This window comes from Ixodes scapularis, unplaced genomic scaffold, assembly GCF_016920785.2.
Source record: "Ixodes scapularis isolate PalLabHiFi unplaced genomic scaffold, ASM1692078v2 PGA_scaffold2__306_contigs__length_199485367, whole genome shotgun sequence".
Lineage (NCBI taxonomy): Eukaryota > Metazoa > Arthropoda > Arachnida > Ixodida > Ixodidae > Ixodes > Ixodes scapularis.
Genome location: NW_024609857.1, coordinates 88,396,181 through 88,420,289, shown reverse-complemented (window position 1 = coordinate 88,420,289; position 24,109 = coordinate 88,396,181). Strand labels below are relative to the sequence as shown.

Sequence of the window (24,109 nt, the reverse complement as noted above, 5' to 3'; positions counted from 1 at the left end):
TTTTCAGTGAGGTTACAACATAACCTCACTAAAATTAAAGAAAAAAAGAGAGAAGTCCTTGAAACATTGTGTGAATAAATACCTCTGCTGCTGTTCACACTTTTATATCACACTTATTCCATAGGAAGATTCTGCTGTTTAACTTGACTTTGGTCCTCTAATCTTTTCAGAGCTGCATACTTGTGTAAAAATTTATAATTTTATTTTTTACAGCTGCAGGAACTCTCGGGTTTAGGAGGAGACAGTGTAAGCGACAGGCCCTCAAAGTACTCGTGGTGCAGAAAGTGGCTGTGGAGTACAGCTGGGTCGGACAGAAAGGAAAGCGCCAGTTCACTTCGCTTGCAGTGTGCAAGTTGATATGCAGTGAGTAAGCTACTTCAGCTTAAATAATAAACGGTTTTTGTTGCGCCGGCTGTACTTGGAAAAGCTTTCTAGCTTAATGACATTTTCAAAGCCGCAGCTAGCCATTGTTCCTGCCTACACACGTCAGAGTGAAAAATACAGTCACAACTATAACACAGATGCAGTGGATCGGATGAATTTGCACATCATACTTAGCCAAACTGGAATTTCTCTTTGGAAAACTTGTAGGAACCCTGATCAGTATTGGCGATGACCTTGTGGCCCTCTTTTTTTTTTCTCTCTCCTAGCACCTGCAACCGCTGTCTAATGCTGCCCCATGTCACCTGACCCCCCTTTGGGTGATAAGGATGTCTCATCGTCCCCATCTGTCCTCCCAACGAGTGAAATGTTAGGTGGTGCTGGGAATGAGGTTCTAGTGACCAAAGGATGAGCGGTGGTAGCTGGGGCTTTCATATCAAGCTCGACATACTGACTGACTGGGCTGGGAACTCTAACAGTCCTATAGGCTGCGCTTTCATCCAGCCGTAGACGGATGAAGGTGACATATACATACCTTAACAACCCCGACGTCACTGAGCACCTCCCATTCCCTAAGATTAATATAAATACAATTCTGGGAACAAGTGTTCATTTATTATCATGATTGCTACTGCATTCACTGGGTTGGTTGGCGTTTGCCAAGCATGATGTCATTGAGTGTTACTGCACATAATTTCCTTTGTCCTCATGTGGTTGAATGGAACGTCGGCCAGGCATTGTCCGCACCCACAGTCCTGACTCCTAACTCGTACCGGGTTTGGTGTGAGAGCCCCAGCCTTTTTGTCACTTTGACTCACTTGTAGCCAGTACTGTCCTGATCATCAAACGTTTGCCTCTGACGTGACAGATAAGTACTATGAGATCTTGTCGTCAAATGTGCCATATGACATCGGGTAGCACCGGACAACAGAAGATCGGTACGAGGCCATCACATCAGTAACACCAATCAGGGTTCCTATAACTACACATGAAAATTATCTCAATCTTTATACCTTGAGCATTGTCACTTGCAATTACGTATTTGCAATGTATTTGAAATTACGCTTGACTAAAAAGTTATGCAATACCATTCCAGAAAGCTTGAGACAAGTGCTTCCATCTGCAAAGAAAAGGGAAATCGAACTGGTGATCAAAACTTGGCCGCGTCATGCAGCAGAAAATCTTAAGAATTTCCAGCAGAAGCAGTTGCCAGAAGACTGATGAGCATATGTACATTTTCAATAGACCCTTTCAGGCAACATTTTATAGCCGCCGCCATCTTGACGTCACGTGACCCTGCCGCCATAGCCGCCCTTCAGTTTCTCGCCGTTCCTCCGCGTTGTGTGCTGCACCGGGCACTACCGGAGCTTTGTTTTCGCGTTCTTTTACGTTCCGCATTAAAACCATGTGTTGTCGTTAGGTCTTTTCGATATTTCAGGCTTTCATTTAATCACTTTATATCTATATTTCAACATAGCTCTTGTATTTCCTTGTTTATGAAATGGAATCGGACAGCGAATGGATCGACAATACAAGATTATGACTTCAGAGACCATGTAAGTTCATCCATTCTAACGTTTTTCTCGATAATAAAGGGCAGTCAACACCATTGCGGCATGTGCGAATTTCAACTGACGCAGTAAGGATATCCAGTCGTGCTTCTCGCTGCATGTGTGCGCTCGTTTCCGTAAAGAAGACCCACATGTAAGCGATTTAGCGTACGACGAGACGAGCGACGGCGACAACGACGAGAGTCAGCGATGAAGATTTCTCACTGTCGCCTGTTGCATCGCTCGGTTTTTTGGGTTTCTAGAAAACGTCGCTCACCATCTTGGTCGCTTGCTCCCATCGCTTGCATGCAGTTTGCCTCGTCGCGCGACTGACCGAGCGACAGCGAAGCGGGTCACCGTCACTTGTCTCGTTGCTCGCCGAATCACTTGCATGCGGTTTATACTTAATATCGAGGCGCCATTGATTCAATGCTGTGTGCATGGAAATTAATTGAATATAAACTGCATGCAAGCGATTCGGCGAGCAACGAGGCGAGCGACCGTGACCCGCTTCGCTGTCGCTCGGTCAGTCGCGCGACGAGGCAAACCGCATGGAAGCGACGGGGCAAGCGACCAAGACGGTGAGCGACGTTTTCTAGAAGCCCAAAAAGCCGAACGATGCAACAGTGAGAAATCTTTGCCTCTGACTCTCGTCTTTGTCGCCGTCGCTCGTCTCGTCGCACGCTAAATCGCTTACATGCGGGGTTTTACGGAAACGAGCGTGCACATGCAGCGAGAAGCACGACTGTGATAGCCTTACTGCGTCAGTTCCAATTTACATATGTCGCAATAGTGTTGACTGTCCTTTATTAGCGACAAAAAACGTAAGAAGGGAGTGAATTTACATGGTCATTTAAGCCTCATAATCTTGTATGGTCGACCCATTCACCGCGCAATTCCATTCCGTATATAAGAAAATACAAGAGCTATGTCGAAATATAGATATCAAATGATTAAACGAGTCCTAAATATCGAAAAAACCTAAAGAAAATACAAGATTTCAACGCGGAACGTAAAAGAATGCGAAAACGAATCTCCGGTAGTGGCCTGTGCAGCACACACCGCGGAGCAACGGCGAGAAACTGAAGGTCGGCTATGGCGGCCCGGAAAGTGCGCGAAGGGCGCGCCGACTGATGGCAGCTCGAGTAACTGACTCTCTGAAAGCGTCTACAGGTGATGTATCCATTGTTCAGAATAACATATTGGGTGTTTCAGCTAACTTGTGCCAAGGGTTAAAAAGGAACTGGTGCATGCTACGTATGACAAACCAACAGAGCACCTATTCCTAGTGTAACTATGCAGGCTTTGCTCGCAGAGCCAGAGTATCGCATTCATTTTCCTTTCGCTGCCAACTCCGTATTGGCGGAGGAGTGATTACATGCGCAAAACTGAATCCAAAGTTCATGGGGAAAAGCGGCCTTGCGGTGCCCCGAGTTTTGGGCGGAACATATTTCCCGCTTTGCGTTCCCGAAGTATAAATCCAAGACTGAAATCGAACAAACAGAAGGCTTCCTAAACCATTGAACATTATCTGTAGCAACTGGGTACAATAAAATCGCGTTTTTCTTATAACGCGAGCAATGTTTTAAAACACCAGCGTCCGGGAAGCAGACGACACGGATGACGATCTCGTCCGAGGGTCTTGCAGAGCGATAAATGCGATTTGCTTTCAAGAGGGGCGAGGGGGACACGACCGACGGGACAACAGCGTGTGCACAGCTCGTCGCCGCACTGTTTTCTTTACACAGCGTGCCACAGCACTACGCCTCGTGGTTGCGCCGCCGAGCCTCTGTGTCTCCTACATGACCGTCGCAATGCCTTTCCGCAGTGCTTGCATCCAGAATGGGCACCATTGCGATACTCTGCTACGCAAGCGTAGCATACAAAGTTGCCCTACCTGGATGGATGGATGGATGAATTCGGCTGAGCCTTTTGGATCGGGCGGTATCTTATGTCACCTAGCCATTTTGTTTTACCATTTAAGCTTAGAATATTTAAATATGAAAACTATATTCACTCCGCACTGAAAAGAAAGTGAGGCTATGAAAACCCCCTTGCCATCAGTTAATAGAAAATACCTAGCTTTCCCTCGCTTTCTGCCACCATTCACTTAATCTTTGTTTGGTAATCTCTACTTTCTTAAAATGCACTCTTCCTTCGCTGTCTCTAAAACCCAATGACTTTATTAAATCTACCTTAAAACCTTTTCCTGAATCAAAGCGCCCCTGGTGGTGAGGTGTCACGAAATGCAGTCTGGATACCAGTTGGCCACTTAGTTTCGGTTTAAAATTTTGCTTTGCTCATCATGTTGTGAGATTCGTGACGGAACACGCTGCTTGTGTTTTAATTGCTCCGAGCTCCCACAAGTGTACAATACTCTAGGTGTTGACGAGCGATACTGAAAAAAAATGCTGAGCGCCGTTTTACTGGTTTCCGACGTGTCAAATTTGGAGCAAAAGTAGGCAAATGTAGAATAATAGATTGCAAGCACATCCTCATGCACGTGAAGGCAACTTCAGTAGCCTTGAAATTGCAACTGCTTCGCCGCATAAGCAGAAACGGGCTGTTTGATTGAAACCCAAACCATGGCACACCGTCCCGTGGCCATCTGGTTCCCAGAGTGCAACGCGCGGAACGTTTCATGGAAGGATTTTTAAAAGTGGCCTATTCGCAACTTTTACGACTTATAGGGGGCGCATTGGTGCCCATCAAAATGGCTGTCATGTGGATGATCGTGGTTGAACAGGAGTACGAGGCTGGGTGTACGACGGGTATTTAATTCTAGTTTTGATATACGACCTCCATTAAAGCTTTACTTAATTTTTTTACGCCAAAAAGGGGATGGCAAGCACCTTTATTCTGAAGCCTATCATCCAGGAGCTAGAGAGCGCCATTCTCACACCGCGGTATCACTATCGCTGAAAGTTGGGAATACATCAATGTCATGATATTTTTTGCAGTTTTTCTGGCCAATTAACAAAGGTGAATTAATGTTTGAAATATCTATTTGTGCACAAATCCTCCAATAAGTTTTATGGCCTCTTAAGAAACATTCAATCATGTCGTTTTCATCGAGATAACCTCTGTGTGTCTCCTGCATGGATTGGCGTGCCATTAAAGTAAATGGGAACGTGAAGGTTTTCTGATGCAGTAGCTTCGGGCTCATAATTGTCAGTTATCTTATTTTGTCCAGGGCCCTTCTCTGACTGAGGATTGAGCTGTGTGAAACGACACACAAGTCGGAAGTTTCTACTCTCGGGATATGTTTTTTGTGATACCTTTTTCATAGTTTTTAGTCTTCCTCAAGGCTGGGCAATCTTTTATAATTATATTCCTGTTCCTGAAAATAAAATTTATATTTTAGTCATTTTTAGTCAGTCATGCGTGCATTTGCAAAATCACAAACAGCTTAATCCTGGCTATATGCTCATATATTAACTGTAGGTTATACACTTCTAAACTGCAACGTCTCCTCTTGGATATTCTGAAAGCATAAGGGCATATTAAATAGCATTCTTGAGCATGTAACCAGAATTGAGTGAAAGAAGTAATTTAAATGTGTCTAGGTTTTTAAACGCAACTACAGGGACAAAGAGAAAGGCAAGACAGGGATGTACGTCCTTCAACTCACAATTATGCCCACTTTTGTGGCGTGGTCTTCACACCGTCCCTCAGAAAAAAAAGAAGGGTACGAAGATTATGTTTAAAAGTCTTAAGTAGTTGTGAGCTGAATGCGTTCCGTACCTGCTTGGTTTTGTTTGTCCCTTGTGCTTGTGTTCTAAAACCTCAAGCACATTTAAATTATTTCTTTCACTCATTCTGATTATATGCTTGTACATATGCATCAAATTGCACATTTAAATAACAAAAGCAACCATCAGCATATGTTCTGAGAATGAACGAAAAATGTCCTGAAGGGGACCCCCCGGACATACGGAGGATGCGCAATGGACGGACAAATGGATCCTGTATGGACAGCTTGAGGATGAGTTGGGGACTACCTATGTCCAATCATCGCGACCTGGACATCCTGAGGATGTCCATAGGATGTCTTTGTGTTGTCTGGGCATGGAGTGACCCCAGACAACACACAGACATCCGCTGGACATCCAAAGGATGTCCCGACTGGGACATTAGGGACGTCCTGCGGATGTCCGAATAATGTCCAGAAGACATCCGGTGAAACACAAAAGGACGTCCTCAGGATGTCCAGGAAAGGATGTTTCCTGGACTTTATTAGGACATATATAGGACATTGTATATTTTCATACTGGTGTACTAATTTACACTACAGTGGGATAAGACCACACAAGTCTCGAAACAAATAAAGCTTTATTATTTCAATGTAAAAAGCAAAGACAGAGAAATAACATATGAGGTGGCATCAATAAGTATCTGAACAGCCACCACTGAACAAAAAGAAAATGCAGCACCACAGTGCGACACACCTGACCCTTCCTAGCAGGCTTGCCAGTCACTGTGTGGTGACAAAATGAATTCCGAGCTATGCTTGTTTGTTTAAAAGGTATTTCACAACTTTCTGACCGCATAAGGCAAATAAAAAGCTCAAACAGCACGTTTACATCAAATTTCCTGTGAGAATTGGGAAGAACATGTCAAAATACCACACACTCCTCACCAAGCATTTGGTGACCATGATTTAGTAAAAACATGTATGAGTGAGTGGCATGGACATTTTAGGCAAGGCCAAGAATTCCTTGGAGACGATGAAGAGAATGCCCTCCGAGAAACATAACATTTCAGAATGCCGAAAAAAAATATATGTTATTTCACGAAGACCGTCGGAAGCGCATTTCGGATATTGCTGAACCATAAATAATGTCGAGTTGTTCAGCAATGTCCGAAATCGTTCTCAGAAAGTGTTACTGAATTAACGAGGATTTTTTCTGCATTTTTAAATGTTAGGTTTGTTGGAGGGCATCCTCTTGATTCATTGTTTTCAAGCCATTCTCAGCCTCACTTAAAATGCCCATGCCACTCACAGATTTGTGTAACCTAGATCAGTCACCGAATGCTTGCTGACGGAGTTTCTAATGTGTTCTTCTAAATTTTCACAGAAAATGATGTATGGACGTGGTTCGAGTTTTTCATTTGTGTTTCACGGTGAGAAAGTTGCAAAATCCCTTCTGAATAAACAAGCACAGCTAGAGATCACTCTCGCCCTGCACAGTAAATTTCGGCACAGACTGCAAGCTTGTCAGGAAGTGTCACACTGCTGTACTTGTTTTGTTTTTGTTCAGGGATGCCAGTTCAGAAACGTTTTGATGCCCCCTCATATTATCACAGTATTTCACTAGAATGCTTACTTCTGCATATCACTCAAACATTTCCTTTGAAGTGCAGAAACATAGAATATGTTATCACAGTATTGCACTAGAGTTGTTAATTATAAAAAAAATAACACATTATCTAAAACTGAAATACAGTTATGGCAAGGCATAGAAGCAGTACATGCCAAGTACTAAAAATGCAAGTTGCAGGACAATAATGCCAGTAAAAATGACTAACCCCCTTTCAGCTTAGGGGCCAACAGTGTATAATGATTGTATGCAAGTCGTGCAAAAGAATTACTTTGGCAAAATCTAGAAAAAATATTGCCATGTGACCAAGTTCAGCAAGACCAGACATCTACATTAAATAATGCACAAAGTCTACAATAGCAGTCGAGCACTGAATAGCTAAATTTATACTAAAAGCAAGTGACATCAGTGACTCTGAACTTGCTTAGTACAGGAAAAAATGCATGAACTGCATAGAAAAGAGTAGTGTAAACAAGTGTGACAAATACATCTTGTATAAAGTATCACAAAACTGAAATGCCAGAATGGCTGTTAGAATATTGAATCGATAGTGAATTGCCAAAAAAATATTGGTGCACATCTTACATACAGGGCACTTCATAGGAACTATATAAATTGTTGTCTTAATGTACTGTGCTACAATTTACGACACTGGTATCCGTAGGTGGTGAAATTTTCCATCCAAATTTCAATGAATGGCTTTACCTGAGAAGAAAGTTAAAAAATAGGAATGTCTTCTCCTTATCTGCAGCATTCGCCTAACGTCACAAGTCTGACTGGTGAAACAGCCGAAACAGCCGAAAAAACCAAAAATGCTATGCGAGTATTTTATTTGTGAACTGCTGCTGCAGTTTATCAGCTGTTCCAACAATCAGATGTGTGCCATAAGCAAGCAAACACCATATGTAGAGAAAAGCATTCAGACTTTTAAACTTTTACTCAATTAAGTTGTTTCTTTGAAAATGTAGCTCTCCAGATACATTACCACACTCCCTGCGGGCACCGCCGTTGCAAATTGTAGTGAAAAACGTTAAGAAACAGACTTGCATAGTTCCTTTCAAAGGGCTGCCCTGTTGAAGTGATTTCTTAGTTTAGTGTAAATGGTGTGCCGTCCTTCCTTCCCATGGACTTTTTTTCTGCCGCTGCCCGCTCAGCAGCATGACGGAGCCACGACATGCCTGCTTTTTCTATGTCCTTCTTAGTTGCCTTGGCTTCTTCCAAGTTTTGACGGTAGGTGAGGGTGCCTGCATATAAAAAAGTTGTTGTCAAGTTCAGCAAGATATTTTAGACGGGCAGAAAAAATGTGAGCTGCATTATGCAGTCAAGCTAACTGCCATATCAACAACTTCAGGCGAAGTATGCATAAGCAGGAACCAATTTCATTATTCTTGCAAACAAACCAAATGAGAAACACAACCCTTAAGCAAATTTGTTTTGATGTGCCTGCGTCACTCTACAGCAGTAGCAATCAGTTCATCGAATGCTATTTCATTGACAGATCCTTCGACAGCCTCTTCTTCGCGACATAGCCTTGCATGTACTTCTTTGGTGGCCTGGATGTTGTTGGCATGTAATAAAGCGGAGCCTCTTTACCGACATTCTGTTTCCGCCATCCCCATTACTATCCTAGCCGGCTAAGCCTTTGGCGATTCCAAACAGGCTTACCAAAGGCGGGAGCCGGAGGGGATGTTAAACTCCCAAGCGGAGTGAAGCAAGGGATGACAGTGCACAACGCGGTCTGTTAGAAAGCCTAGCTTGCCGGAATCAGCAAAATAAAGCCAAAAGTCCAATGCAATCCACCTAGCGAAATAGTAAGTGACTAGCTCAAGATGCTAGTAACTGGTACTACTCTCATGAACAGAAACTAGTTGCAAGCACTACTTCTAAATAAAAACTGGTGCTCAAAGTAGCCAGAACAGCTAGATGATGCAGCGGCATGTGCTTTGTGTAAGCAGTGCCAATGAAATGTGTGTCAATAAAAAGTTGTCAGTGAAACGTGCATCTATGAAATGATACAAAACCCTTCTACAGGTAGCCATCACATTCCCGGGCATTATGTGGAAAAGCCGATCCACGGTACCTGAAGGCTACGTCTAGTGGATCTAGGACCGTTACTGTGTACCATTTTAAAGAAATAAGAACATGTCTTTTTTTCTTCGGTGGTTGGTGGCGGGACAAGTGCAGGTGCCTGTTATAAACTGCTCTGCTGTATAAGAACATCAATGTAACACTGGGAAAAAAAAGTGACTTACACACTGGAAAATATGCTCTAATTATTTCATTTGTTACACTCTTATATCAAGTTATATACCAAATTTTCCGAAAAGGTTTTGCACTATTCTTTTATATTAGACTTCAGTACATACTAAGAATTGCACTTGTGCAGGTTCAGATATCTAACTTACTGCACAGGAGCTTGCAGATGTTGAGATCAGAAAACTTGTGTTTTCCCTTGGTGCCACACCAGCTGTACTCGGCTGCGACACTTGAAGAAAGTATACTTCTCAAAATTCGGGTGGTCCGTTCTTTAGGTGTATCACCTCCTTGAACTAACATGTGTTGTCTCTGGTAAAAAAAGAATCAAAACAGCAATCAGATCAGAAATATGGGCTAACATTAAACTACTAACTCATTTAGAATTTTAAGCATATCACAATCTTAGTGTGGTTTCATAAGCATAGTGGTTCTCAAGCGTTTTATCACCACTGGCACATAAAGCATTCACATTGTTAAAACACTGAAAAATTTTCAAAATGTGCCGTAGTTCTAATAGCTATGTTGAGATATCGATTTTGATGGCATAGCAGGAACATCTTCCCTACGGATGCACATAAATCTTAGAAACAAAACCACATGCTTAGAAGTATGGGCACTATGAGATCATTTCCGCCCAATTTTGACTCGCCTTCTCGGTACTGTAAGAGTGACCGACATATACACATGATGCAAATTAAAGTTAGGTATATCTAAACTTAAAAAATAAGATTTTATTGACAACACTGAAGTACCTTTCAGGAATTCAGTCATGAAATGTGATTACTAACACGAAATTGTGTTCATGCATCTAATGAGGTTCTATTGTAAGCTATGCTTGTAACTGAACTCTGGCACCTGGTAAGGAAACCTTTATCACCTGATTATTTACAAGGTGGAGTTCCAAAAATACAGTTGCTCATAACAAAAAAAAAGTTCAATCATGCATAGATGCAAAATACAGAGCTTAGTTTAGAATAACCATCATTTACCATACGAAGTCTTGCTCTCTTGTCGACCTCCAGCTCTTTGTCAAAGTGCACGAAGTCCTGTACTGTAGAAAAAGGCAAGTCCGGCAGGCCCTCTGGATCAAGTGGGGCATCTTCGGTGTTTCTGAGCAGCAAGCTAAAGTACTCGGAGTGGGTCTGCTGTGTCACCTTGATGGAATTCAGTGCCAACAGGATCCTTTCCATAAACACTGAAATGGACAGAACAGAGCTCCATCTTGCAGCCACATTAGCATCCTCATTGCAGAACTGTTGACATAACATGAAATAGTAACTCTCCGTGATATAGCAAAGTTAAAGGAGTATGAAAGCAGTTTCTGAGAGTTCTTTAGTGACAATAACTCAATCTAAGTGCTCCAAGCGTTCTGAAAACCCGAAATTACACAATCAGGCGTGGCCCATTTTCCTACTAAAAACACGATTAAAGATTGTTACACGCCCCCTTCTCTGAGATGAATATTATTGTGAGGCAGCCAACAAGGGGCGCTTGTCAGCCAATTGCTAGCGATGGCTTTTCGTGCAGCCAACGAGTGGCGTGATTTCTGAACGTGTGGATCGGACTTCTTTTCAAAACAAACTATAATAGTACAAACAGTCAAAATCTCCACACATTCAAGTGTTTTCATTGCTCTAGTGTGTATAGTATGCATGTATTTCTGTTGCCTCGAGATACATAGGCAGTTTCGTAATTTGGCACTGGATATATTTATTAACTGGCACCTATAAAATAACATCAAGAACAATCTTATTCAGAAACCACCTTAGTGCCTCTTTAAATAAAAACACTAAGATAAATACTGCTCCTGACATATATTGTATGTTTTAGGAAAGCCATGCCCCTCACGACAACTCACACTCATTATAAAAAAATGTTTCTAGACACAATACCTTTTCCGAATCGTCTTTGTCATGCACGTAGCATAAGAAGTAGAAGCCCAGAAACCACTATCGCAAAATTTGTTTCTGATTGAAGATCTAAATATATATTACATACCAGGCACCTGTGCATCTGTGTTTACCCGTCCAGTGCCAGGGTGAGACATGTTCATAGGGGTTACAGGTGCATCTGAAATTTTATAAAATGCTGTTCTTGTTACATCGAGTCGGTTCACAGGAGACCACTGGTCAAATCGGTTTAATCAATTCGGAGCCCGGCGTTCGTCAGCCCGCGCACCCCGAGCCTCGAGCGCTCGGTGCCCACGCTCCTCGAGTGGCCACGAGCTGATAAGCGCCAGTCTGTCAGTCAGTACATAACAGTTCTCAGCTTCGATGTTATTTCGAAGGATATGAAAACTTTAGCATTCACAAAATAAAACTCACCGTGGTGTTGCTGCCACAGTGTTGCCGCCGCTAGAGGGACATCATTGGCACCTGAAATTGACAAGCAATTTTGCACAAAATGCTGAATGCTATAAAAATATTTAAAAAAGGTGAGAAAGAAATGAGTCAAATCTATCGAATGCCACTTAAGCTGCAAGATATACCTGCAGGCCGGATGCTTGAGTGAGGTGTCCTGCTCCTGTATAGAGTGTGCACTGGGGGGACGCTGTGGACACCTGAAACCAAAAAGAGTTTTTTTACAAAATGCCGAATGTTAAAGAAAATCCGAGAACATGCGAGAAAAAAATGTGTCAAATCCATCAAATGCAACTTCCGCTGTAAGATCTACCTGTGGGCTGGATACTTGAATGGGGCAAAATGTTCGCATATGGTGTGTGCACTGGTGGACCCAAGTCATCACCTGAAATTGAAAACAGATTCTCTACAAAATGCTGAATGTTAACAGGAAATTCAAGAACATGTGAGAAAGAAAGGAGTCGAATCCATAAAACATAACTTTAGCTGCAAGATCTACCTGTAGGCTGGATGCTCGGGCTGGACATCATCCTGTTCGTGTGGGATGCGTGTACAAGCTGGACATTGTCGAGACCTGGAATCAAAATTAAATTATCTACAGAACACTCACCTTGTGCACAAGCAGTTACCTATGTACTGTGGCTGCATGCGTGAAGACTGGGCACGTGCTTGGGATGTGGCTTGGGACGTGACAGTTTCGTACAGGGCTGCAGAGGAAATAGTCACACTTACTCAATCCATGTACCTGAACATGCACTGAAGAGACATAAGGTATACACACCAGAGTGATGCAGAGGTGACTTAGAGAAGTTGGCACCTGGCAAAGGAGGAATAGTTGGTAGTAAGCCGTTTGAAGTTACACTAGATGTTTTCAAAGAATTATTTTTTTCAACCGTCCTAGAGCATCGCCAACAATGCACGATGCCATACCTGTTTTCTTCCGTGGCTGGGGTGGCGTGGGTGGTTTTGGTGGTTCATATTCATCGTCGGAACCTGTAGTGTCGGTGCTGTCATCATAGTCAAAAGGAAAGGTCGGACGGCGTTTTCGCTTGCCACGACCTAGCTCTTCTTCACTAGTGAAGTCTGACGTATACTCCAGAGCCTGAAGTTTCTCCAGCGCCTTCTCATATGTGTCTGAAAGAAATTTACGCATTGAGAACTGGAAAGAATTTAGAGCAAAAAAGCACTTACCAGCCCAGTCCTTGATCAGGCATTTGACCTGCATCCAACTGTCTTGTGGTTTGACGCCTTCGATTGTCATTCGACGACGCTTGTTAGGATTTTTTTCCTTAGGCCAAAATGTCGTTTCAGTGCTTTCAACGAGCCATGTTTTGTGAATAATGGCCAAGCTGTGATCTTCTTCAGGAAATGCTACAATAGCAAACTTGTCACCTGAGCGAAGCAGGAAAGGCAAGCATTTGCATGTCCACCGAGTTATTTTTCCCTCTTTAATGCAGCATACTAAAACCGAACTAGCTTGTCCAGTTCATCTACAAACAATATCATAAACTAGATTATTAATAAACAAGCAGCCATAAAAAAAATTCACTGTAGGTGCACCATTGGAATAACGGCAAATTTGTTTGCCAATGGGAGTCTCACACATTTCACTGCAATTTCTGAAAGTGGCCAGAAGTGAATGTCAGACAGTTCAGATGCAAGGAAGATGTTCAGCAATGATGAACTGCAGGGATAGCTGTAAAGGTCTTCTAGACTCTGGTACCTCCTTCCAACCAACACTGGTTGATAGTTCACTGCAGTGCGTGCAATGTTTTCAACCTTGATGATACTCTTGTCTTTTAACATGCAAGTGCAGTCTTTTTTGTTTGTTTTGATGGTGATGCCAGCAGGAAACGTCACGGTCTTATACTGAGGTCCAATGCATCCGAGCGGCAATGGTCGACCTTCATGCCTTGCTGTCAGCTTGAAACTTTCTCCTCCAAGGAAGACAGAGGAGACGGGTGGAGTCGATGCTGCCGACTCTCCAGTGTTGACAGCAGGAGATGCAACCAAAAATCGTTCTTCTACGATTCGATTGTAGACTTGCTGCAAGGGCCTTTCTGGTTTGCGTACATAGCTTTTGAGTTTACGCATGTAATTTTCGAATGGGAAAGCACTATAGTTGTGAAGAGGTCCATGAACTCTTACGTCGCTTGCCACATGAATCAAGCCATGAACATTGTGAGAGACTGCATGTCTACCATATAGTGTTATGTAGGTCTCAACAAAATGCCTTAAGAGCCTTTCTGCATACCCTAAGTGCTCTCTACAGAGTAATGGGCTGCAAAGTATGGTGACTGCACAGTGAAGTGTCATGAAGTTGTCCATCAGAGGCTTGGGGATCCTTGACCTCAGCACCGCTGGCCCCGTGTAAAGAACAAGCAAGCGAAATTCTGACGCTTTCCACCTATCAATGTCGGACAAGCTGCGTGGCTTCCGAGACATGTCTGATCGCACATAGTGCCTCATTTCAATGTTAGCTCCCGACACAGAATCTCTTGATGCACTTCCAATGCGGTAGGTTTTATCACCTTTCAGCCAAAGGAGTACAAGCTTGCGCACAACACCCAGACAGATGAGGTGCATATAGTCAAGTGGCACCTGGTCAACAATATCTATGGGAAGTTCTTTTAAGATAGTTTCCATGATGTGGTGGTCCTCTTGCTCTGCACGCCTAAAGCTAGCATTTGTTCGTAATGGAGCATCAAGATCAGGGAAGCACATTCGTCCCCGCACAAATTCTCCTTCAGTCGTGCACTTTGAGCAACTGAAGTAGCCGCTGTGCCCTTTGGTGCCAAGAATGTATGACTTGGCAGGCGCGTCGCAGATTATTGCTCCAACTTGCACTCGGAAGACCCTGTTGCCAATAGCAACACCTTCAGAGAGAACACCTTTCAGGTCAGACACAAACGGACTAAGGAAGACATTTGACTGAAGAGCCTTACACTGGCCATGATAGACACCAACTGGAAATGGGTCACTGCCTGCACAGTTAGCAGCTTGGCAGAGAATGGGCCAGAACTGATCCCGCGTGCTTTTCGTCAATGGTAGTCCATCTACATTCACATGAAGGATTATTGGATCTGGTATATTGCGCACAGGTTGCAGCGCTGCCCTGAGCCCCTCACTCAAGCCTAAATGGCAGTAATGGCCGGAATCCATGGGCCTCACATTATCAGTGACTCTTGGTGTAGACAAAAGTGCCCTGGCACATGTTGGGAGGTCTGAGAAACAAGAATGCGAGTGCAGTATCTTCAGGAGCTTTGTAACGGTATCATGAGGAACAGCCCCCTCTACGTTCCACCGCCGCAGCTTTTCCTTGAAACGTGAAACGTCGGATTCCTCTGATTCAGACGATTCATCCAACTCGACATTCCTTCGATTGTCTCTTTTTAAATGGTGTTCACGACTGTAAGGCAAGCCTTCCGAATCTACAGGGACGCCTCGTCTCGAGTGAATGGCGCTTGCACCGAAGACCGGTTCCGGAGTATCAGGCACAGTCTCAGAAAAACAGCACGTTGTCGGGACATCTTGCTGATACGAGAGACGTGATGGTTCTGCAATTAGTTCCGGCGATCCCGCGTGTTTTTGCGGCGCTCCTGCAACTAGTTCCGGCGACCCAGCGGGCCTTTCTACAGAAGCCTCATCCAAAGCTTCAGCTGAGCACATTGCATTTTCTCTACTAACTGACAGTATAAGTTTGAGATCGCTTTCCGCCGCACGACGAACGCGCCGATAAGCTGTTGTTCTGGGTAGAGCAGCCATATTGTCCATATTTACGATCTTCGAGTGGTTCGCCTTGTCTTGCAACAGCCAAGCTCTGCGAACGATGGGAATGTTGTAACACTTTCATTACTCGGCCTAAAGTCATGTCACATAATACGGAGTATTAGCAAAGCGTTACTGTTGGCTATTGCGAGCGCGGTAGCCCTCTGGCCGCGCGCTGCTTCAAAGGGGGAGCGCGAGCCTCAATACCGCTGTGGCGGATCAGGGGACCGGTTTGGTAAAAATCCCGACTGTCGCTCCAAACAAAACGTTAAATCATACTTACTTCCTCCAGCCATGGTGGCTAGTAAGTTGTCAGGTTAGCGCAGTAGCACGGTAGCACGGCAGTACGGCAGCACTCCGGACTCCGGGCTGTAGTCGGCTGTAGGGCTGCCAGGGCTGCAGCTTTCCCGCGCGCACGCTATTAATGATGATGATGATTGCACAGCGGTGGCGATTGAAAGCTCTGCCTGAATTACTTAATTTCACTAATGTAATTATCTATGTTTTATAAAAAAAAAAATAATTTGTAAAAATATTGTTATGGCAGAAGGCAATTCGAAGGCTTTGTTCTGTCAGGTTCGCCGTCAGCCTTTAATGGCGTCCATTCTCTCACTGGCACACACTAATCTTCTTCTTCCTTCCTCTATTTGCAAGTCTTCGTCTTGCACAACACTCTTTACGGTGTGATATTCTTCGTCTTGCACAACACTCTTTACGGTGTGAGTCTTCGTCTTCCACAACACTGCACCCCTCCCTGTAGAGGCTCTCGTCCCGAGGCCCGCATAAGTGTTCACTTAGTGTGGTATGGTGCGAGACGATCAAAATGGACTGTCTGAGGTCTATGGTTGTTAACATGGCGGATCCGGTAGACAACATCGTTCAGTTTCTTGATGATCTCGTAGGGGCCATCCCAGTTTCGTTGTAGTTTTGGACTACGACCTTTGGTTCTAGTTGGTCTGTATAGCCACACCAAATCTCCAGGTTCCAGTTGGTGGCTGGATGCGCTTCGATTGTAGCGAGTCTCTGCATGGCTGCTGCTGAGTTGTAAATGCCTTCGTGCGAAGTCATGGACAGATTCCAATTTCTTGCGTAAATGGAGAGCGTGATCTAAGTGAACATTTTCACGTGTTGCCTCCCGTGGTGGTGGCGCCGGAGTACCGAACATAATGTCCGCAGGTATTCTTAGCTCTCTCCCCATGAGCAACATTGATGGTGTGTACTCTGTTGCTGCGTGGACAGCTGAACGGTAGGCAAGTAAAAAGAGGGGAACCAGTTCGTCCCAGTTGTCCTGGTGCTCGTTGACAAAGAGAGATAGATATTGCTTAAGGGTGCGGTTGAGCCTCTCCACCATACCGTTCGACTGTGGATGTAATGGTGTTGTTCTAGTTTTCTTTATGCCAAGTGCTGTGCACAAATTCTTGAAGGTCTGCGACTCAAAAGTGCGTCCCTGATCAGAATGGATTTCTAGGGGCACTCCGTACCTCGATACGATGTCTGTAAGCAAGATTCGAGTGATGGTTGCTGCGTCGTACTTACGAACAGGGAAAGCTTCTGGCCACTTTGTGAAGTAGTCTGCAATTACTATTAGATACCGATTTCCTTCTCTTGTTTCTGGTAGTGGCCCTACGACGTCAATGGCTACTCGCTCAAACGGCACGCCAACGTTGTATGTTCTCATCTGTCCTCGGCAACGAGAGGGAGGTCCTTTGCGCGATGTGCAGTGGTCACAGCCTCTGCACCATTCGCGCACGTCACGGCTGGCGCCAACCCAGTAGAATCTGTCACGCACTCTCTGTAGAGTTTTGTGTACCCCAAAATGTCCGCCCGTAGGACTGTCATGGAGTTCCTGCAGCACAGTTTTGACTCGCACTTGAGGCAGGACAAGTTGAAGGGAAAAGTTAACTCCATCGTTGTTTTCCCAGCAGCGAAACAGGAGGCCGTTTTGTATGAGGAGAGAATCCCATTGAGCCCACTAGGCTTTGACAACATGGTTGTGCGGTGCAACCCGGTACCAATCCGGCCTTTCGCCTTCTTGCTTCCACTGTATAAGAAGCCGAATATTGTCGTCCTTTCTTTGAAGCGTACGCAAAGTTTCGTCACTCCAGTCAGTGGGGTCATCATCGGTTGATGGACGCGTGATCACCGCCTGTCGCGTGACCGTTGACTGAGACGGTGGATTCGTGCTGTTGAGGTCGGAGTGCTCTTCAGCATCAAGGCACGGGTAGCAATCTTTTCGTGAGCAAGGCCTTCGCGAGAGTGCATCGGCGTTCATGTGTTTCCTACCAGCTCGGTGTTGGACATTAAATTGGTACTGTTGTAAACGCTCCAACCACCTTGCAACTTGTCCTTCAGGGTTCTTAAAATTCAAAAGCCAGGTGAGGGACGCGTGATCGGTCCTTAAGAGGAAGCGCTTGCCGTAGAGATAATGGTGAAAATGTCCTACAGCTTTAACTACGGCCAACAGTTCCTTTCTTGTGACGCAGTAGTTTAGTTCTGCTTTCTTTAATACTTGACTGTAGTACGCAATTACCCGTTCAGTTCCATCCTCTAACTGTGACAAGACTGCACCCACACCAACGTTACTTGCATCCGTGTCCAGGACGAACTGACGATTCGGATGGGGAAATCCGAGGATAGGAGGTGAAGTAAGGGTATTCTTGAGTTGAAGAAAAGCCTCCTCAGCTTGCATGTTCCAGTGAAATTTCGTGTTCTGTTCTGTCAACGTATAGAGTGGTTTGGCCACGGTAGCAAAGTTCTTGACAAAACGTCGGTAGTAGGTACATAGGCCTAAGAAACTCTTGAGTTCACGATGACTGTGTGGTTGGGGCCAGTTTCGAATACAGTCCGTCTTGTCGGGGTCTGTCTCCATCCCATTCTCAGAGACAATGTGGCCTAAGTATCGAACTCTTTTCTGGAATAGCGAGCATTTTTTGGGATTCAATTTTAGGTTCGCTTGTCTTAGGCGCTCAAAGACGTCTGACAGATGATGAAGAGCAGCTTCAAAAGTCTTTCCGTGCACCAATATGTCATCAAGGTATACGAGACACACATTGAGGGGTAAGCCTTGAAGAACCTTGTCCATGAGGCGCTCGAAAGTCGCTGGCGCGTTGCAAAGGCCAAAGGGCATTACCTTGAATTGCCACAAACCATCGCCTGTGGTAAACGCTGTCTTCTCACGGTCTGAGGGTTTTACCTCAACTTGCCAATAGCCGCTCCTGAGATCAAGCGTAGAAAACCAGGAGGCACCGGCCATTGCATCAAATGTCGTCGATCCTAGCAAGAGGGTAGGAGTCCTTTTTCGTGACGTTGTTCAGTCTACGATAATCCACACAAAACCTCGTGCTCCCATCTTTCTTCTTTACCAATACTACAGGTGAGACCCATGGACTAGATGAGGGCTCAATGATGTCCTGTTTTCGCATATCCTGGATCATTTCAGTGACCTCATACCTCTTAGCGAGCGGGATTCTCCGAGGTGCCTGCTTGATCGGAATAGCGTCACCAGTATCTATGTGGTGGTGAGCAGCGCTCGTGCGCCCGATCTCTGACGGGGAGCAAGCGAAGACATCTCTGTAGACGTTGATTAAATTCAAAAGGGACTCTTGTTGCGGTTGGCTGAGGTGCTGCTTGGAGCGGTCTGCTAGTTCCAGCAAAGACATCGGCAGCCCATCTTGCTTCACGTTGGTACTTTCTCTTCTCAGGCTTCTAAGGCTCGCAGCGTGGGACCAAGTCGCCATTCGACAACCTTTCTTGATGTTTATCGCTTTATCCGTTAGGTTGGCAATACGGATAGGGACGCGCTCATTGCTGAAATTCACAAGTGTTTTTCCGACAATGACACCTGGTATGTTGTCACAAGCCTCATCTCCTTCAGCGACTGCGATGCCTTCAGAACAGCAATTGCCATCAGTTGTCCAAACGATGGTTTCACACTGCGGGGAAACAACAGTTGACTTCGAACAGATGAGGAATCCACCCTCATTTTTCAAGAGCGCTCGTCTGCTGCACAGGATGATGCTTTCCTCGCTCAGATTTAGTGTCTGATTCTTTAGATCCATCGAGCAACCGTGTTCCTTCAGAAAGTCGAGGCCCAGGATACATTCTTCAAATATATCAGCGACATAAGTCACGTGTGAAAATTCTTGACTGCCAAAACGGAACATGAGCTGTGATGACGCCGTGACTGGTGCTATATCGCCTGTAGCTGTACGGAGGGAGCATTCAGCGAGATGTCTGTACGATTCTAGAGATCCCTTTATTCGGTTGAATATATCAAGTCTCACTAGAGTGACGTTTGCCCCAGTGTCCACAAGCATACTACACGCAATACCCTCGAGTTGCCCATCTACGAAAAGTCCGTCTTTGTCGGCTCGCAATTTATGCACCTGGAATGCAGTTACCGGCTCCTTAGTTTTATGTTCAGCCGAGTTTTGGCCGGTAAGCTCGGCTGACACTAGTTTTCCGTCAGAGAGTCCTCGCTTCCTTGCAGACGTGTCTCGGTACCATGCCAGTTACAGTAGCGCTGTAGGTGACCTTGTCTGCCACAGCTCCAGCACGTGGGTGGGGATCTACGACGCGCAGGTGCCACCGATGTTTTGCACTCATGCCGCAGAGCAGGCTGACGAGATGACGGGGCGGGTGGGAACTCAACGGCGGCAGATACCCGACTGGTAGCTCTGACAGCTCCCCTGGCCGCTTCCACCTCCATGGCTCGCGCAACAGCATCGCGCATGCAACCAGGTGACGAAAGTCGCACGAACTGCTGTACCTCCGAGTCAGAAATAGCATCCACGAAGTGCCCAGCTGCAACCAAATCAAGAGTAGAGGCTGCACAACCTTCATAGGCATGGCGTGCCAGTCTTTCGATGTCTGTCGCGAGTTCTGCCAGGGACTCATTCTTTTGTTGTACACGTGTACGGAGCGTAGCGTGGTATAGTCGCCCCAGATGCTTGTCACCGAAGCGTCCCTTCAGAGCATTCACGAGAGAGTTGTAGTCTCTCTGTATAGTTGCGGGTAGATTTTGCAGTACTTCCAGTGCTGCCCCTCGAAGTGCTGACGCCAAGAAAGCTCCTCGTGAATTATTTGTCCATCCATTTATGTCTGCCACTAGGTCGAAGTGCGTCCGGAAGGTACCCCAGGAGTTGCGTCCATCGTATGTGTCAAGTTTGACGATCATCTTTGGGGCGATTGGGCCCTGTAGTTCTTGCTGCTGGCTTGCTCCCTCAGAGGAAGTCCTTGGCTGCGACGACAGGGGATCTGTTACGACTGCGTGGTCCCCGACATGGTCGATGGGTGAGGTCCGGGAACCGCTGCTGTCATCAGGCATAGTTCCGGCGGCCTCACCAGACGATGGCAGTGCTGGCATTACGCCTTGAGATTCCGAAAGCAGCGGTGAAGCTTCACGGTCACTATGAGTTTGGAGTCGAGCGGCCACCTCTCGTCGCAATTCGGCGAAGGCTTCCCGATGCTCTTCCCGATGGCGAGTGTGTTCTTCGTGGAGAGTGTCTAGTGACTCCTTCAAAGCGTTGATGGCTTCCAAGACCTGGTACTGATTCCCCTGGGCGGTGCTTCGGGTTTCCATGACCCCACTTCTGACACCAATTGTTATGGCAGAAGGCAATTCGAAGGCTTTGTTCTGTCAGGTTCGCCGTCAGCCTTTAATGGCGTCCATTCTCTCACTGGCACACACTAATCTTCTTCTTCCTTCCTCTATTTGCAAGTCTTCGTCTTGCACAACACTCTTTACGGTGTGATATTCTTCGTCTTGCACAACACTCTTTACGGTGTGAGTCTTCGTCTTCCACAACAATATATAAATATATGGTATAAAAATGATCGTGAAATTTAAAATAGAAACTAACCGAGTTTTAGGACCGTTTCGGTTTCGCCATAGTTCCGCTTTCGAATGTATTTAAAGCGGTTCATTTTTTAACTTAATTTTTGTTCTTGTGTGCCTGAGAATTTAAAAGAGCTGCCTTTAGGCTTTTTACTATCGCTCTTGCTCTTGGTGTGTCTGCGAAGCAACGCGAGTGATTCTGTTGGCAACAAGACTCAAGAAATACGATAGGTCGCTTTTTCTGTTTTTGGCTCCCTCCGTTCGCCGTGGTTGCACGCCGGCACATTTATTGCGGAGAAAGGGTGGTGCAATTTGTAGGGGCGCGTACGCCGACTGTACGGCAAGCGCGGATGATCAAAACCCAAAATAACTTGAAACTGATTTTTCTAACGGCTGAACCAAAAGCGACGATTGCAATACGAGCCACGATCTTGTGCGGTGACAGTGCGTCAGGCCGCTGCTGTAATCGTCAAAAAAAAAATGCGTGTCCTGATCACAGTCGCGCTAGGACGTGTTCCGGATTATGCCGCCCCGGACATCCGTGGGACGTCCGCAGGACGTCAGCAATGGGACGTGGGACGTTCGCACGTTTTTAGGACGTCCGAGGGACGTTTGGTGTTGTCTGGGACACGGCTTCTATTTGGTATTTTAGCGGCACCAGCGATCTTCCAGCGGATGATGGAAACAACGCTATCTGGGATACAAGAAATTAGCGGCTACATAGATGACAACATTAACAATGGAGGGAACAAGAAAGAACACAACGAACGTCGGGAACAGGTACTCTCCAGACTTCACAGCTCTGGTTTGAAATTAAAAAAAGGCAAGTGCACGTTCGCAGTCAGCGAAGCGAAAATACTTGTGCACGTCATAGGCTCTACAGAGGTCCATACTACTGCTGACAAGGTGCAAGCAATTCTGGACGCTCCAGAGCCAACACAAAAATGTGAACTACAAGCCTTTTTGTGGGGTTGCTGGCATTTCATGGCCGCTTCCTTATGAACAGTGCCGCAGTCGCAGCGGACCTATGGAAGCTCTGTGAGAAGAATGTTTTGTTGTTCTGGAGGGAAAGTCACCGGAAGGCATTTTGGACGCTTCAGGAGTTGTTCAAGGAATCCACATTTCTTGGACACTATGATGAGAACGAGCCCCGGCTGCTTTCTTACGGCACCGGAGCGCTGCTTGCTCAAGAGTGTGCTCTGGGCCGTGAGGCTCCAATCGCTTTTGCGTCAAAGACGCCAGGGGTTGCGGTAAATAAATCTATTCCCATTTCGATAGAAAAGATCTGGCCTTCGCCTAGGTAGTATGGCACTTCCACGAATACAAGGGACCGTCTATACGGACCACCAGCCACTTCTGATAATATTTGAAGAGAGAGAGAGAGAGAGAATAAACTTTATTTATTCAGTTTTCCGAAGGGGGGGGGGGGGGGTGGAGGGGCCCTTAGTCCAGGCCTCCTGTGGCCTTCGCCGCCGAGCGGGCCCGGTCCACCAGCTTACGCTGGTCATCCAGCCTGGAGCTGAGCAGCACGGCCTCCCATTGGGAAGGGGTGGGGTGTGGGATAGGGGGGATCGCGGAGTTGCGTTGGCATACACATACAGTGTGGTATAGGTTGGCGTACGTTCCGCAGAATGGGCATTCTTTGTTGTATTGTTCGGGGTACCATCGGTGAAGTAGACTTAGGTGTCGATATGTGTTGGTTTGTAGTTGCCGCCAGACAACAGCCTCCTCTCGTGTGCGCTTCTGTGCGGCGGGGGGAGCTTTTGGCGTTCTAGGCGATAGTACTCTGTGATTTCCGCGTACTGGGTCAGTGAGTGTCCGTCGCTCTTGCTCTCTTCTGTTTGTCTGCAGTCGGGTGCTCGCAAGGTACTTGCTCGAGCGACAGCGTGGGCGCGCTGGTTGCCGGGTACAGACTCGTGTCCAGGGGTCCAGACCAATTTGACCGGGGGGAGCTTATCTTGGTGCTTCGTGAGTAGAACGTGCGCCGATTTAGATACATAGCCCGTCCGGTAGGCTCGGCACGCTGTTTGGGAGTCCGTTATAATTGTAGTGTATGGGTCGCTGTTGATGATGGCTAGTGCGATGGCTGCCTCTTCGGCTTCTGTTGGTCGGTCCGTTTTGATTGTCGCAGTGACGACGGTTTCGAGGTCTTGATTGATCACGCTGATAGCCGCTGCTTGTTTCTGGGAGTAGTCTGCGGCGTCCGTATATCTAACCGCTGGGTGGTCTGCGTAGATTCTGGCGCGTGCCCTTGCCCTGGCTTGGCGTCTTCCTTTGTGGTGCTCAGGGTGCATGTTCTTCGGTATCGGTGCGACTTCTATGAGGTCGCAGACCGCTGCCGTTAGGGGCAATGTGGGGTCACCATCTGTGTGGCCTAGGTATCCGAGTTTGCACAGCAGGTGTCTGCCGGTAACGGATCCCCGAAGTCAATACTGTTGTCCCGTCAGGTGGGCCTCGATAAGTTCACGTGTCGTATTGGTAATTCCTGTGGCGTGTAGCTTCTCGGTGGCTGTTGTCGGTGGGAGACCCAGTGCCACTTTGTTGGCTCGTCTGAGTTGTATGTCGATCTTCTCTATTTCCGACGGTTTCAGGGGTAGGTATGGGATGGAGTAGGTGACCCGGCTCACAATCAGTGCG

At 46.1% G+C, this 24,109-nt stretch overlaps 1 protein-coding gene across 1 annotated transcript; it reads right to left on the bottom strand.

Annotated features, from left to right (window-relative positions):
• Window positions 1-8,067: 8,067 nt before the first annotated feature.
• LOC120836854 lies at window positions 8,068-16,067 on the bottom strand. The gene is made up of 13 exons (XM_040499234.2): window positions 15,920-16,067; window positions 13,060-13,260; window positions 12,799-13,002; window positions 12,650-12,685; window positions 12,498-12,575; window positions 12,368-12,442; window positions 12,182-12,253; window positions 11,997-12,068; window positions 11,833-11,883; window positions 11,507-11,578; window positions 10,498-10,703; window positions 9,658-9,817; window positions 8,068-8,496 (listed from the first exon to the last, which is right to left on the bottom strand). Exons 1-13 carry the CDS (start codon window positions 15,930-15,932, stop codon window positions 8,339-8,341), a joined length of 1,398 nt encoding a protein of 465 aa, XP_040355168.1. The 5' UTR covers window positions 15,933-16,067; the 3' UTR covers window positions 8,068-8,338.
• Between the last annotated feature and the right edge of the window lie 8,042 nt (window positions 16,068-24,109).

Excerpts from the sequence above, each read along its gene's own strand:
- LOC120836854 (XM_040499234.2), bottom strand. Across the intron at positions 12,069-12,181 it reads TTCAAGTATCCAGCCCACAG|GTGTCCACAGCGTCCCCCCA; the intron begins GTAGATCTTACA and ends TTTTGGTTTCAG. Across the intron at positions 8,497-9,657 it reads CATCTGCAAGCTCCTGTGCA|GCACCCTCACCTACCGTCAA; the intron begins GTAAGTTAGATA and ends TTTTATATGCAG.